General features: G+C 39.1%; 1 protein-coding gene across 3 annotated transcripts in view; it reads right to left on the bottom strand.

Annotated features, from left to right (window-relative positions):
- Nucleotides 1–4,146: 4,146 nt before the first annotated feature.
- Nucleotides 4,147–13,332, bottom strand: part of LOC117536485 (tenascin) — an 84,198-nt gene continuing 75,012 nt past the window's right edge. For all 3 annotated transcript variants that reach the window (XM_034201386.1, XM_034201388.1, XM_034201387.1), the window contains 6 exons: nucleotides 11,248–11,380; nucleotides 10,342–10,493; nucleotides 8,471–8,567; nucleotides 7,264–7,419; nucleotides 6,468–6,631; nucleotides 4,147–5,516 (listed from right to left, as the gene is read on the bottom strand). In XM_034201386.1, coding sequence (XP_034057277.1) covers nucleotides 5,418–5,516; nucleotides 6,468–6,631; nucleotides 7,264–7,419; nucleotides 8,471–8,567; nucleotides 10,342–10,493; nucleotides 11,248–11,380 — 801 coding nt within the window. In that variant the 3' untranslated portion in view covers nucleotides 4,147–5,417. The remainder of the gene's footprint in view (nucleotides 5,517–6,467; nucleotides 6,632–7,263; nucleotides 7,420–8,470; nucleotides 8,568–10,341; nucleotides 10,494–11,247; nucleotides 11,381–13,332) is intronic.

Below are 13,332 nucleotides of genomic sequence, written 5' to 3'. Positions count from 1 at the left end.
AACAACCTCAAGCTAAATCTAAAAGTTGATGGCTAAACAAGAGCGTTTGAGAAATGGTGCAAGGCATACAGTAATAGTCCGAATAGTCGATTAGTCGTTTCATTAATCGATAGATTAATCGATTATCAAATGAGTCGTTTGTTGCAGCCCTATTATCCCATGTATAAATAAAACGTGTTATTCAGCCCCTTGCAATTTGGGACTTTACTTTTGGTTGGTAGACCTCGGTGAGCTGGTCATTTCAAAAGTAGCTCACCAGCCAGAAAAGTGTGGGCACCCCTGGTTTAGTCTCTATAATTGTTTGACTGTCTCTCCATCTCTTCAACACAACAATATTACATGCATCAACAGTTGGAGAAACTAGTTTCTGAACATTCCTGAAATAAAAATACTTTTAAATCTTGATTTCTTAAATGATATGTTGTGCAAATAATGTTTATACTGATCTTTAATTTTAAACCTCAATGTACAGATCGGAAAGCTGTTTACTATTGCTTTTTAAGAAGTTTACATTAACACAGAAACAAAAAAGGAGGTATAAATGAATATTAGGATGGGGTCAACATATTCGGATCATTCCATAGGGGTATGAGTGCTGTTACCTAATATAAAGATTATTTATATTTCACCAATCTTGAATTCATTAGTGGTAAAGATGTGTGGAGATATTCAGTAACAGCAAGACAGTCACTATGATCTGTGTTCATCAACAAACTAAACACTTCTGACAAATCCGAAAAAGTAAAAAATCCAAAATGCAAAAGTTATGTGATAAAAATATAGATGTACTCAGTCCTTAGCTGCTACTTTTGTTTTTCCACTGACATCAACGTGTCATCCTTTTTCAATCAAATCAAAGAGGATCTAAATATTGAGATGAAAGAATCAAAGGTTTATTTGTTCACACTACTGAGCCTATTTTGGAATGAATAGCTACATATTTAGCTATAAAGAATAACGATAAGACATAGGGTAGAAATAAGAATATAAAAGATACAGATTTACTGTTGACAGTGGGTCGAACAAAACCAGACATTTAAAAACTGTAATTGGCCGTTTTCATCCTTTTTTTGTAGGTAAATAAGTACAAAATAATTGCATCCTTCGCTTTTTTCACCAAGGTAGAGCGAGGAAGGAGGAGATCAAAAAGTTCTTACCTTGTCTCTTGTTGGTCTCCACTGAGGGAGCTCCGTGTGAACCCTTCAAACGACACCAGAAGATCTCACCTTTCCGTTAGTGTGCACAGACTGTGTGAGAATCAAACTTTTTGTTTCCCTCCCTAATGTCTTCTTTATTGTCTTAATCTTGTGGTTTTGGGATCAGTTTCCACTCTTTCCTGTGAGAGCTGACCTGAGATCTGCTCCACATCATCCTCCACCAATCACAGCCCGAGCACCTGCACTGACCCCACCCCACTGCCAGTCCCAGATGACCCCCTGGCATACACCTGTAAACAAGAGGCGCAGGTGGCTCAGAGGGCCGGTAGAGAATGATCTGATTGGCCACCAGATGGTTTGAGGGGGGGCGGTGCACCCTAGGGACCAATTAAAAAAAACAAAGGGTGTTTAAAAGGACGTCTGGGATTTGCACTCGAGCATGAAAAGACAACGACAAGAGCTTTTCCCCCGGTCCCTCGGCTGTGTTGGATCTAACAGGTTTCTCCATTTCAAATGTTTCTCCCGTTTGATATCAACCATAGAGGCGAACATTTGATTTAATTTGATCATTAAGTAAAGAGGAGGGAAGGTCTGGCTGCAAACTGGAAGACACTATGTGATTTATATTGCAATAATAATACTGAATATTAGCTTGCAGTAGATACATATAATACTTAAGCACAATTTGATGTAATGACTTGTACTTTAGTGTTCTTGCTCCAGTATAATTGTTATACAACTCTACTGACTGGTAACTTTGGTTTGGGAAACTACAATCAACTAATAATAGGGTACTGTACACAACTCAGTAATGCAACAATAACCTGCAAACCTGCAAATAATAACCTTACTTTTCCAACAAGGGACATTTTTGCACGAGTGATTTTAGTTACTTTTAAGTACGCTATTTCTTTAAAAGTAACTTTAAAAGTAATTGTAGCTACTCACAGAACGAGTAGTATTTTGATCCACCTTTAAGTCATGTTGGGTTGTATTTTGCTAATGATACTCATTACTTAATATGATGAGATAAACATGTACGATTTGACATATGTTACTGAGTATTTTTAGAATGTCTATTGCTAATATCTTTCACCAATGCCGTTAACATGTGGAGCTGCATGCTAGCACTTCAAGTTAACTTTAGCGCCTTGGCTAGCTAACGTTAACGTTAGCATAACATTTAAATACGACACATTAAATATCACAATAAACATACTCTATGACGTTATAGTAACTCATTATATTAGTCTTTCCTAACACATGAAGATTTTATTAACATATTGGTGGAGTTTATTCAACTTTTCAGCTTAATATGATTGAAAATATATCAAACTAAATAAGCCAAAGCTAGCAGCTGAACTAGTTTAACGTTAGCTTATTTAATTTGAGATAACAGAGACAAATATTATTATTTTATTAACTCATCAAAATGAGCTCCTCATTTACCAGGTAATTTACAACATTAAAACGTATACATGTGTATTGAATAGACCTTTCTGCATAATTACGTTAGATTTGTTAAATGATACTTTTATGCTTTTACTTCAACATTTGAATGCAACACTTTTAATTGTAAGCACTTCTTCATGGTATGCCTATTAGAAAAGTTACAGAAATAATAATACAATTTGTAAGAATAATAATACAAAAAGGTCCTCATATATAATTGTTCCCGAACTATGTTGCCTAATTAGTATTTTACAAAAAAGTTATTAGCCCATGCAGCTTTCAACTTTAATAATTTATTTATTTTAAGGCTTTGCAACACTACATGATAGTAAGACATGGAGATATTTACCTAAAGACAACGAAGACGTACAGACTCAACTCTCCATCACTTACCTGCTTGTAGTCTGGGTTGTATGGTTGTACTGCACTAGGCTATTTCACTAAAGGGCCACAGAGTGCATCTGACATATGTTACAAAAAGCAGCAGGGGGCGCTGTTGAGCTTTATATCATGAAGAGTTTCTAGGCTTCAAAACTCAAACCAGATCCTCTTGTTTGGTTTCATTTCAGGTGGATTTGATCAAAAATGCCTATAACACATTTGCAGAACTTGTGAGGTAAACACACAATGTAAATAGTTTTTCTTTTAAGCCACAGAATGAAGTCAAACATACCATGAGCTCAAAACAATTATTTATTTCCTGAATAGTAAACATTTTGCAGAGAAAAGGATTTTGCACGACCAGCGGCCAGCAACAAGATATAATAATGATTCTGTATTTTACTGCATGTATAACTCTTTGAAAACTGGCTGATATTTATTTACAAAACACATACAAAAACACTGAGAAGTTGTAGTTTTGGTACATAATTCTAAAAAACTAAATGTGGTTAAAGTGCTGAAAACACCAGATAGTATATCACATGAAAAAGTGATCCTGCATTAAATGTGAAGTTTCAAATGTCTCAAAAGGTCAGCACACAAAACCAACACTACCCTATTGGCTTGAAAATATATAACCGTTCAAAAAAGTGGATAATCAGATCAGATCATATTGGGCCTTTTAAATGTAGATACAATCAATATAACTCACACGCCAAATGTCATTTTTGTATTTGAAACAATTTCGGCCCCATATGATATAAAAGGAAATTGTTCCAAGCTAAAGTGACCCTCGAATATTATTGAAGCACAACGGTGCAATTGGGTTCTAAAGTTATCATTCTTCAGGCTACATGCAGGCTACTCAGTGGTTACATTGAAGAGGATTACAATGTGATTTGTTATTCTTTGCTATCTTGAGCTGATAGTCCCTGTTCCAGTTACAATAGAGTGGTACAGTGATGGCGTTTTTTTGTAGGCCAAACCGGAAGTTAGTTACACAAGGGCTCCCTCGACAAAAAGCAAAGGGATTTTTCCACTGGAGTTTTGAATTTTGTAGATAACAACATCTTTGGCAAACACACGTTTATGATACCGTAAACATTTTTTTCAACAGAATAAACTCCAGTGCAATTGGCAGAAGTAAAAACACATGATTTCACGTTACCACCGCTAAGCTAAAGGCGGCTAATGTTTGTTTACAAAATGTAAAGCTTGTGTTAACCGCTGACCTTATTTCAAGCATCGAACCAAAAACATAAAAACTGTTGACTTCAAGAAAAAGGAACTGCATCTGGTATAATGCTAACTCATTTCTGTGTATGGACTCATTCGTGCTCAACCATACAGACCTTCTCCTGGCACTCTCCGTGCGTACTTATCATTCATTTCAAACATCATCCGTCACATGCTGATGTGATCCAGATGTCTGTGTTCTTTGAAAACGTGTGGCGCTGAAGAGCCCTTTTAAGATGACAAACTGAGATGTAGAACAAATGTTGCTTAAAGTTTAACCTGATGCTAACCCGTAGCATCTGTAACTTAGCCTTGACGTTAACGTTAGCTCACGAGTCACGACAGCAGTCATATTCTCTCCATCACTAGCTGCATAGCCTTTCACTAAGGGATGTGGACAGACATTATGTATATGTAGAAGAGCAAGCAGAAACTCTGCTTGCCTCCATAAAATAGCCTTTGGTTAGCTTAAGTCTCAGGTAAGATTTTCTAAATCCTAAAAAAACAGAGCAATGAGGAGGTGCAGGGGTCAAGTTTTCTCTCAGACCACTTGAATTACAATATGCTGAGAGGGTATTATAAAAAAGATGCGAAAAGTACGTTGGCAACTGCAGCTTTAATGTGCATAAAACACATTATTATAGTCTAATAGGCCTGCATGTAACATGGAAAGGGGCGCCAAATCTGAATGGCTTAAATCCCATGTTATCTGACCCGTAGCCCCCCAAAACGGACTGGGTTGTCTTATATCGCAGTTTATGAGATTGAAGGCACTCCAAATACCCCGTTTTCTTTTCTGATCCCCATTTTCATTGTCTGCTTGAACTATTGGACAGCGTACATATCTTCTCAGATATGACTGGACCAAATCATGTGTTTTTGGTAGGAGATTCAAACTTTTGAACGGTAACATATTTGTTGTTGTATTTTGGGTAAACTGACACTTTAAATGTACATGTAGAGACAGTTAGAGAAGCCCTGCTTTGAAAAGATAAAACCTGTACAACCTACACTAACATACTGATAAATGACCTCTATACAAATGAAATACGTCTTTGTCTCCTCTGAGGCCAGAGCGAGGCTAAATCGAGTGTTTGAACACACACGTGTGTTTGCACATGTATGTACACACTGCTGTCCATCAAGCATCATGGTAAGCAGTTCATTATTTCATTAGGATCGTTCTCGTCCTCAGCCTCTGTTTGGAGGACTGAAGGCCGCTGGCCTCATCTTCATCTCAGCAAACGCGATGGAAAACTCTTTTCCTTTCCAGGTGGTCCAGATCACACCCTGAGACACGCACGAGAAATCACATGTTAGTGACTGACAGATGCTCCTGATGTTTTGATTTATATTCTCTGGTGTCAAAAGTGTGTGTGACAAGAAACGACTGAACCTTGCATTAGCTTTGTCCGAAACAAGCCCCCAGGAACATTAAAGGTGAATGATTGGGTTAAATAAATGAATGAATTTATATGGCCTTTTTTTTTATACTTTGTACCAAACCAAAATATTGAACAATTCACGATCAGCAGATGGAAAATTGGCACTGAAATCATAAATTCTGTGATTGGTTAATTTTGCTTTAAGTAGGGCTGCAATAATGAGTCAACTAATCAATCAATCCATTGGTAGAAAGAGGGTTGTCCCGCTATTCTCTGTTTAATATCATATTAAACCTTAGGGATGGTAATTTGGTACTGTTTTCTACATTTTATAGACCAAAAATGAATCGATTAATCTAGAAAATAATTGTTAGTTACACCATAGTTTAGCTCTGTCTGTAGGGACCAAAGTGTCGCAGGTTCAAATCCCCAAACGAATCAAGTGCAGAGTATGGACTGGTACCAGTTCACCTTATGGGCACTGCCAAGCCCTTGAGCAAGGCACCAGCCCCGCAAACTGCTCCCCCGGCACTGTATAATAGCTGATAATAACCTGATGCAGGATTAAATACAGAGACTACATTTACAGAGACAAAAAATGTGTGACTGTGATTAAACTTGTATAAATTTGAATCATCGATGAGCTGTGCCAAACATGAAATAGAATCAAGATCCTCCTTTTCAGGCAGATTTCATTTGGCTATTTGGTCCCAACAGAAATTGATTTAAAGATTTAACATCAATGTAACCGAACCTAACAGAGGGAATTATACGGACCCAGTAAATGCTGGCCACGTATAATTTTCTTAACTTTGCGTGACCAGCACTTTTTATATTATAGCCAGTAAAAGGGTACCTGGTGATTGATGTCCTTTCCGTAGACCCCGTTGAGGTTGGCCTTGTGGCAGTTCTTGTACCACCAGCCTCCTCGGTAGGACATGGCACAGCGGGTGATGGAGGACGCCAGATCCCGGTCTTTGGTGGAGAAGATCCGCTGGCTGTGATAACTGAGAGAGTCCCCTGAGACCGTGAACAGGAGAGAGACAAAGGGGATTAAAGGGGAAACAAAAAACATGAAAGTCTCTGATTCTTTCTTCGGATGCTAATTGTCAAGCTCATTTCTTAATTGAACCCTGCTATTTCACCAGGTTGTGTTTTAGAAGTTCAGTGTCAGCTCCTTCAATAAGCCTATAAAGTGTGTAGTTAAAATACAGAGAGCCCAAAGAACAGAAATGGCCCCATTAAAACCAAACAGACTTTACATCAAGAGCCTGGCTTATAAATTGTACTTTTAAATATTTTCTGACAGATGGGCAATTTTTGTTTGCATTATGGGGCAAATACTATGCGCTTATCCTGCTTTCCTGCAAAAAAAGAAAATCCATCAAAAATAAATGCTGTTGCTAATACTCAACATATTTCAGTCTAAAGAAAGTCCACAAATAATAATATTTTTGTGTTTTTTTTCACAACAACTTGGCATGAATTGATGTCAACAAACTGGCATTTAAACATACAAAAAAAGAATGGCGTTTTAGTAGTTATGATTTGGACTGATATTCGTCAAAAATATAACTCAGTGAATGTGAAAAAAAATTACTATATATTATTTGATTTTTTGTATTCAGTACTTTAGATTTAGCCAGTCCAACCTGCAGTGCCGCTGTATCCGCCCACGATGAGTTTGTAGTTCCTCTTCACCAGCTCGAAGGTGGAGTATTTGGCGAACACGGCCTCGTCTTCGTCTCGCAGGTCGACTCTCAGGGTCATCTTGGTCATGGAGGTCAGGTTGTAGAGGTTGTCCAGTCCTAAAGCAGCAGGAGATAGATCTGTTAAGTCTCGAGTAAGCATGACTTCCTGTCTGGATTCATTTTTGTTTGTATGTGAACAAAGCATGCAAGCTTAACTGACTTTATAATGGTTTTTTTTATGTATAAAGAAAAAAATACACTAAAATTCACACTGTGGATTTTGTTATAGCACCTAAAAGCACCTCAAATGTTTGCAGCTTCACTGTCAATGCTTTGGACTCAAATCCCAATATTTCTCACTTCGTGTTTGTCTCTTGTTGTTCACAGTCTTGCATCATGATGACGTCTTTTTCTTTCTGATAGAGACTTGTTCTTTTGTCACAGAGTCAACACCAGTATTTGGGATGTTCTGTTCAGATCAACTGAGCATATTAAAGTTTGACTCAGTGGCAGAGGAACAAATGGAGCACCTCAGGTTTGTTTAAGAGTTTTTCCACATTAATGGGATGTTTCTCCAGCTTTCATTTTAGATTATTCCTGTTCGGAATTTTAATGTTTAAAAAAATGACTTGAAAAAATGAGAAATGAGAAAATGTCCTTGTAAAGATCAAATATTCAGAACCCTCAGACCTGTGTTTGGATGAATCATGCAGGAAGTTTTCAGTCAACAGATGGCAAAGATTTGGGAAATATTTTGGGTTTCAAAATTATTCTGACACGTGTAACAATTCAAAATGGATGACTCCTATTTGTAAACATTGAATTAAGAGATTGCATGACTTCTTGAGGACCTACAGATGTTATTTGCATACAAAGTCCTTGGAAAGAAGTGCGGCACTTACTGATGGAAAGACTTATTTATGTGAGCATCAACATATTCGAAACTGAGTGAAAAATTGCAACAAAACAAAAGATGAGAAAGTCTTCTGACAGAAGAAAAATTCAAGAAAAAGAGTTTAGAGAATCTGACAGAAACACACACTGGTCCTATGTTGCTAACATTCTGTTTGCAGTATTTGCAATGTAAACTTTAAAACTATTACATTCAAAATCTCTCTGTTTGGTGTATTCTCAATATTTTCAGTTGAATGGAGTGTCTCCTTCTCACCCAGCCAAAACTCTCCACTCAGACTCCCAAATCCTTTAATGTACTCCTTCCATCCTCTGAAGAAATCCACAGAGCCATCCTTCCTCCTCTGGAACACCTGCACACGCACACACACACACACACACACACACACACACACACACACACACACACACACACACACACACACACACACACACACACACACACACACACACACACACACACACACACACACACACACACACACACACACACACACACACCACACACACACACACACACACACACACACACACACACACAGAACGATTAGGGATCGCAATTTATATCAAAACTAAAAACATTTTTAAATCAATGTTCAAAATCCTGGTGTCCCGCCCCCAGAACCATCAAAGCTTATGAAAGACGAGCAAGCTCAAGTGTCTCATTAGAAGCTCTAGTCTAAACAAAATATGTAGAAACGGCTAGAAGTGAGTCTTAATAGTATTAGTTGTTTTACTCTCAATAAGTGTAACTGCCAGGTTTAAATACATTTGTAATAAGGGTGAGTTATACAAGTGCATTTCCTTTAAGGAGCAGTAGGGTTGAAAACGGTTACAAAGGGTTTAACACAAGAAAATATTACATTACATTACATTTAGCTGACGCTTTTATCCAAAGCGACAATAAGTGCATTCGACCAACAAGATACAAACTTGAAGAAAACAGAATCATATAAGTACATCAGGTTTCATAGAGCTAAAACATTTCAAGTGCTACTCAACTGGCTTTAGTGTTTCTCAAACTTTTTCATACCAAGGACCACTTAACCAATAAAAAAACACTCGCGGACCACCTAACTGCAAAAATATTCAAAAACACATCGTTTTTATAGAACAGATTACAAATCGCCTGAAAATGGTATAAAGAAGTGGCAGCATGATTGATGAAGGTGTTGCGCTGGGGCTGGGCTATATCATGCAATCGAAAGTGAAACTTAAGCTCGCATTGCGGAGATATTCCCGCGAGAGTGCGGAAAACTTTTATTTATTTCAAATGTGAAATTGTACCAATATACTCACGGTTCCACTAGGGGGCGCTCACGGACCACCAGTGGACACTTTGAGAAGCAATGATAAGCCAGTCCTTTATTAGTATATAAGTGCTTTGTTAGTAATTCTATCGCTCAAAGTGGAGTCGAAAGAGATGAGTTTTCAGTCTGCGCCGGAAGATGGGCAAGCTATCTGCCGTCCTGATGTCAATGGGGAGCTCATTCCACCATTTAGGAGCCAGGATAGCAAACCATCATGTTTTTGCTGATGGGAACTTGGGTCCCCCTCGCAGTGCGGGTGCAGCGAGTCGTTTGGCTGATGCAGAGCGGAGTGCACGTGCTGGGGTGTACGGTTTAACCATGTCCTGGATGTAGGAAGGGCCAGATCCATTCGCAGCATGGTACGCAAGTACCATTGTCTTGAAGTGGATTCTAGCAGTTACCGGTAGGCTGCGGTAGATCTGCGTTCGCCATTTCGACAGTTCCTCAAATTACTGACTAAATTTGAAACGCATCCCTGTGACCAGCTCTCATAGTATGCCTCTCGTCCAATGAAATGACTTGCTCGCTCTATGACGCGTTGAACCCAATGTGAGTAAATTACTCTGAATGCTGCGACGCATCACCTGAGATTACTTCCAAGAAGTTGTTCACGTTCTCAATTTTTTACGTTTAACGTTATATTCGTTCGGTACACTTCGGTACACACGTGTACCGTTACACCCCTACTATCCAGCTAACGTTACAGTAGAAATAATTATTTCTAAGAGAACGCCAACGTTTAATCTCTGGCCCTCAAGAGTATTTGTGATTATGGAGTGTGTTATTAAAGAACAGTGTGTCAGTGAGGGCCCCGCACCGTCCAGCCGCCTCCGTCCGTCTCCATGTCACAGTACACCATCACTGGGGGCCCAGATCTCCCCTGAGGGAAGATATCCACCTCTCCTGACGTCAGGATGTCGTTCAGCAGCTCCTGAGAGCAGTCTGTGGGGAAGGGGAACCTCAGGGTGCCTGAGGAGGAGGAGGAGGAGGAGGAGGAGGAGGAGGAGGAGGAGGAGGAGGAGGAGGAGGAGGAGGAGGAGGAACACAGGAATTTAGACTTTATCTCTATCAGTTTATAACAGTGGTGAAATTAAAATGACCTTAGCTGTACACAAAAAACTGTGTATTTTACTTTCCATTTCATGAAAATTCACAATTCTACTCCACTACATCTCTACATCTTAAAATATTAAAATGTTTTATCTTCCTTACTGTCCAGCAAAAAACAACCAGATGTGTTGATTGAAACTGAAGTATGAGGTGTTTCTTTATGTGATCAGAAATGATACTACTTTTAAAGTAATACAACTAATACACCACTAAATATATATATTGTCGAATGTAATGTCACATTTTGAATTTTTATTTGTTTATCTTACTTAATGTGTATATGAATTTCTATTCTATTCTATTTTATCTTATCTTTTAATCTTAGTCATATGTTTTTAACTTTACTTTGATTTAGTTTATCTTTTCATTGAACATTCTTGTATGTTTATATACATATTTGTATTATTTTTGTATTTATCTTTATTTATTTTAATCTTAAAAGGAGCAACACAAATGCAACACAAATACAGCAGTAATATTCATCTAAAAACATCAAATATCAGGGTAAAACATGTTGCTGCACATTGACTACTTTTACTGTTCATACTTTAGGTAAATGTTCCTGATAGTATATTTATTAGTACGTTTACTGCGGTACGATGCAAGTGCTTACCGGTGGTGAAGTGGGTGGAGAGGGGGGCGGTGTTCGGCCCTCCGCTCTCCGCCTGGAGCTGCACCGTGTATCTGGACGAGGGGTGGAGTCTGCTCAGGTTGAACTCTGTCACAGAGCCGTCCACGACCACTTCCTGTGAAAAGGAGGAAGCAGGAAGTCAGCAGATGGTTGTACACTGAGTGAAGCTACATTCCAAACCACCCCCTGCCTACACCCTACCCCTACACACTACCCCTCCGTTTGCGCGGAGGATCCACCACATTAAGTGCTGTTCCAAACCAACGAGTGTGGAGGGGGAGTGGGTTATCAAGCCCTCAAACAGCGAGTCTGCATCAATGCTGACTTCACCTGCTGCCCTATGTGCTGCCCTACCTGACCGGACTCAACGCTGTGTGTGTCCGTCAGGAAACACGCTGTTAACAAGTAGTTCCAGCAAACATCCACTGATAAACTGCGATGTTAACAACCTCATGATAACCTCATGCTTTTATAAAACCTTTTTAACTTAGGATCATACCTGTGTTTAGTCTAGAAAAAGGTAAATGTGCGCATTTTATTATAAAGTTGTGTATATTTACAGACTGTTGCAAAAACTAAGAAGCTTATAAACATCAGGTTTAAAACTAAAAGAGTTGTACACAATTAAAGATGTTTTGAAATGTTTTGTCTAAGAGATGCTGATTTGAAACCGTTGTTACATACAGTTACGGCATTTCCTGTTTCTGCCGGAGAGAGGGGAGGCCGTCCCAAAGCTTGCTGCTGTATTTACTCCCTCCATCTGACAGGAGGGAGCCTCGTTGAGCTGCGAGTGTCACTCAGCCACGGAGTTCACTCCGTCACGGAGGGGGAGTGGGTAGGGTGTGGTTTGGAATTGGGCCTGAGTTTACAGTTTAGACATGCGTGAATTTATTTAGCAAATTTGCAAACAAGATCCACTGCCAGGGGTCGCTGTATACCTAAAACCGCCAACGGGTAAAATGTACCCGCTATTGATTTGCAAGGTACAATGTTATTTTATTTATCATACAGAACAGTGAGTTTTGATCGCACAGGGATGGAATTTATACCAATATAATCTGTGGACTCTCAGCTTTTCATATTATATAGTTTGTGCAGATAGCATGAAGTATAACATATCGCTACCAGTGCTGATTTGGTGTTAGACTTGTGTTTGAGAGAAATCTCTCTTCTCTCTTCTCTCTCTTCTCCCTTCTCTCTCTCTCTCTTCTCCTCTCGTCTCTCTCTCTATCTCTCGCTATTCATCTCTCTATATCTCTCTCTCATCTTCTATCATCTATCTCTCTCTCTCTAGTATCTCTCTATATCTCGCTCTCGTATCTCTCGATAGCTATCTTCTCTATATATCTATCTCTCCTCTCTCTCCTCTCTCTCTCTCTCTCTTCTCTCTCTAACATCTGTTTCTCAAACTTTTTCATACCAAGGACCACTTAACCAATAAAAAAACACTCGCGGACCACCCTAACTCCACAAATATAAAAAACACATCGTTTTTCTAGAAACATATTACAAATCGCCCGGAAAATGCGTACAAAACAAGTGGCAAAATGTTTGATGAAGGTGTTGCGCTGGGCTATATGCAATCGAAAGTGAAACTTAACCTCGTTCCGTTGCGGAGATATTCCCACGAGAGTGCGGAAAACTTACATTTATTTATTTATTTCAAATAAGAAATGTTACCAATATACTCACGGACCACTAGGGGGCGCTCACGGACCACCAGTGGTCCGCGGACCACACTTTGAGAAGCACTGATCTATATATCTATATCTATCTATCGATCAGCTACGTGCACTCAGGGGAGGCAGGGGAGGCAGAGCCTCACCTGTCATACTCCAATGTAACGGAAAAACAACTAAAGAAAAACTAAATAGTAATAATAATAAAATGTCTCCACTGATCTGTGTTGTAAATGTGATTTCTGTATGAAATCAGCAAATTTGACGAGCTCCGCTCAGGCCCGCCTTAACCTGCCATCAGGCCCTGGGGCTGATGGTTTTGTAGGCCCCCTATTTAAACAAAACACTCACGAGAAACACCGGCTGTTGTTATGCCTGCTGTGACGTC

Source organism: Gymnodraco acuticeps, unplaced genomic scaffold (genome assembly GCF_902827175.1).
Source record: "Gymnodraco acuticeps unplaced genomic scaffold, fGymAcu1.1, whole genome shotgun sequence".
NCBI classification, from domain to species: domain Eukaryota; kingdom Metazoa; phylum Chordata; class Actinopteri; order Perciformes; family Bathydraconidae; genus Gymnodraco; species Gymnodraco acuticeps.
Note: the sequence above shows the minus strand (reverse complement) of the source record. Positions and strands in the feature narration are given on the sequence as shown.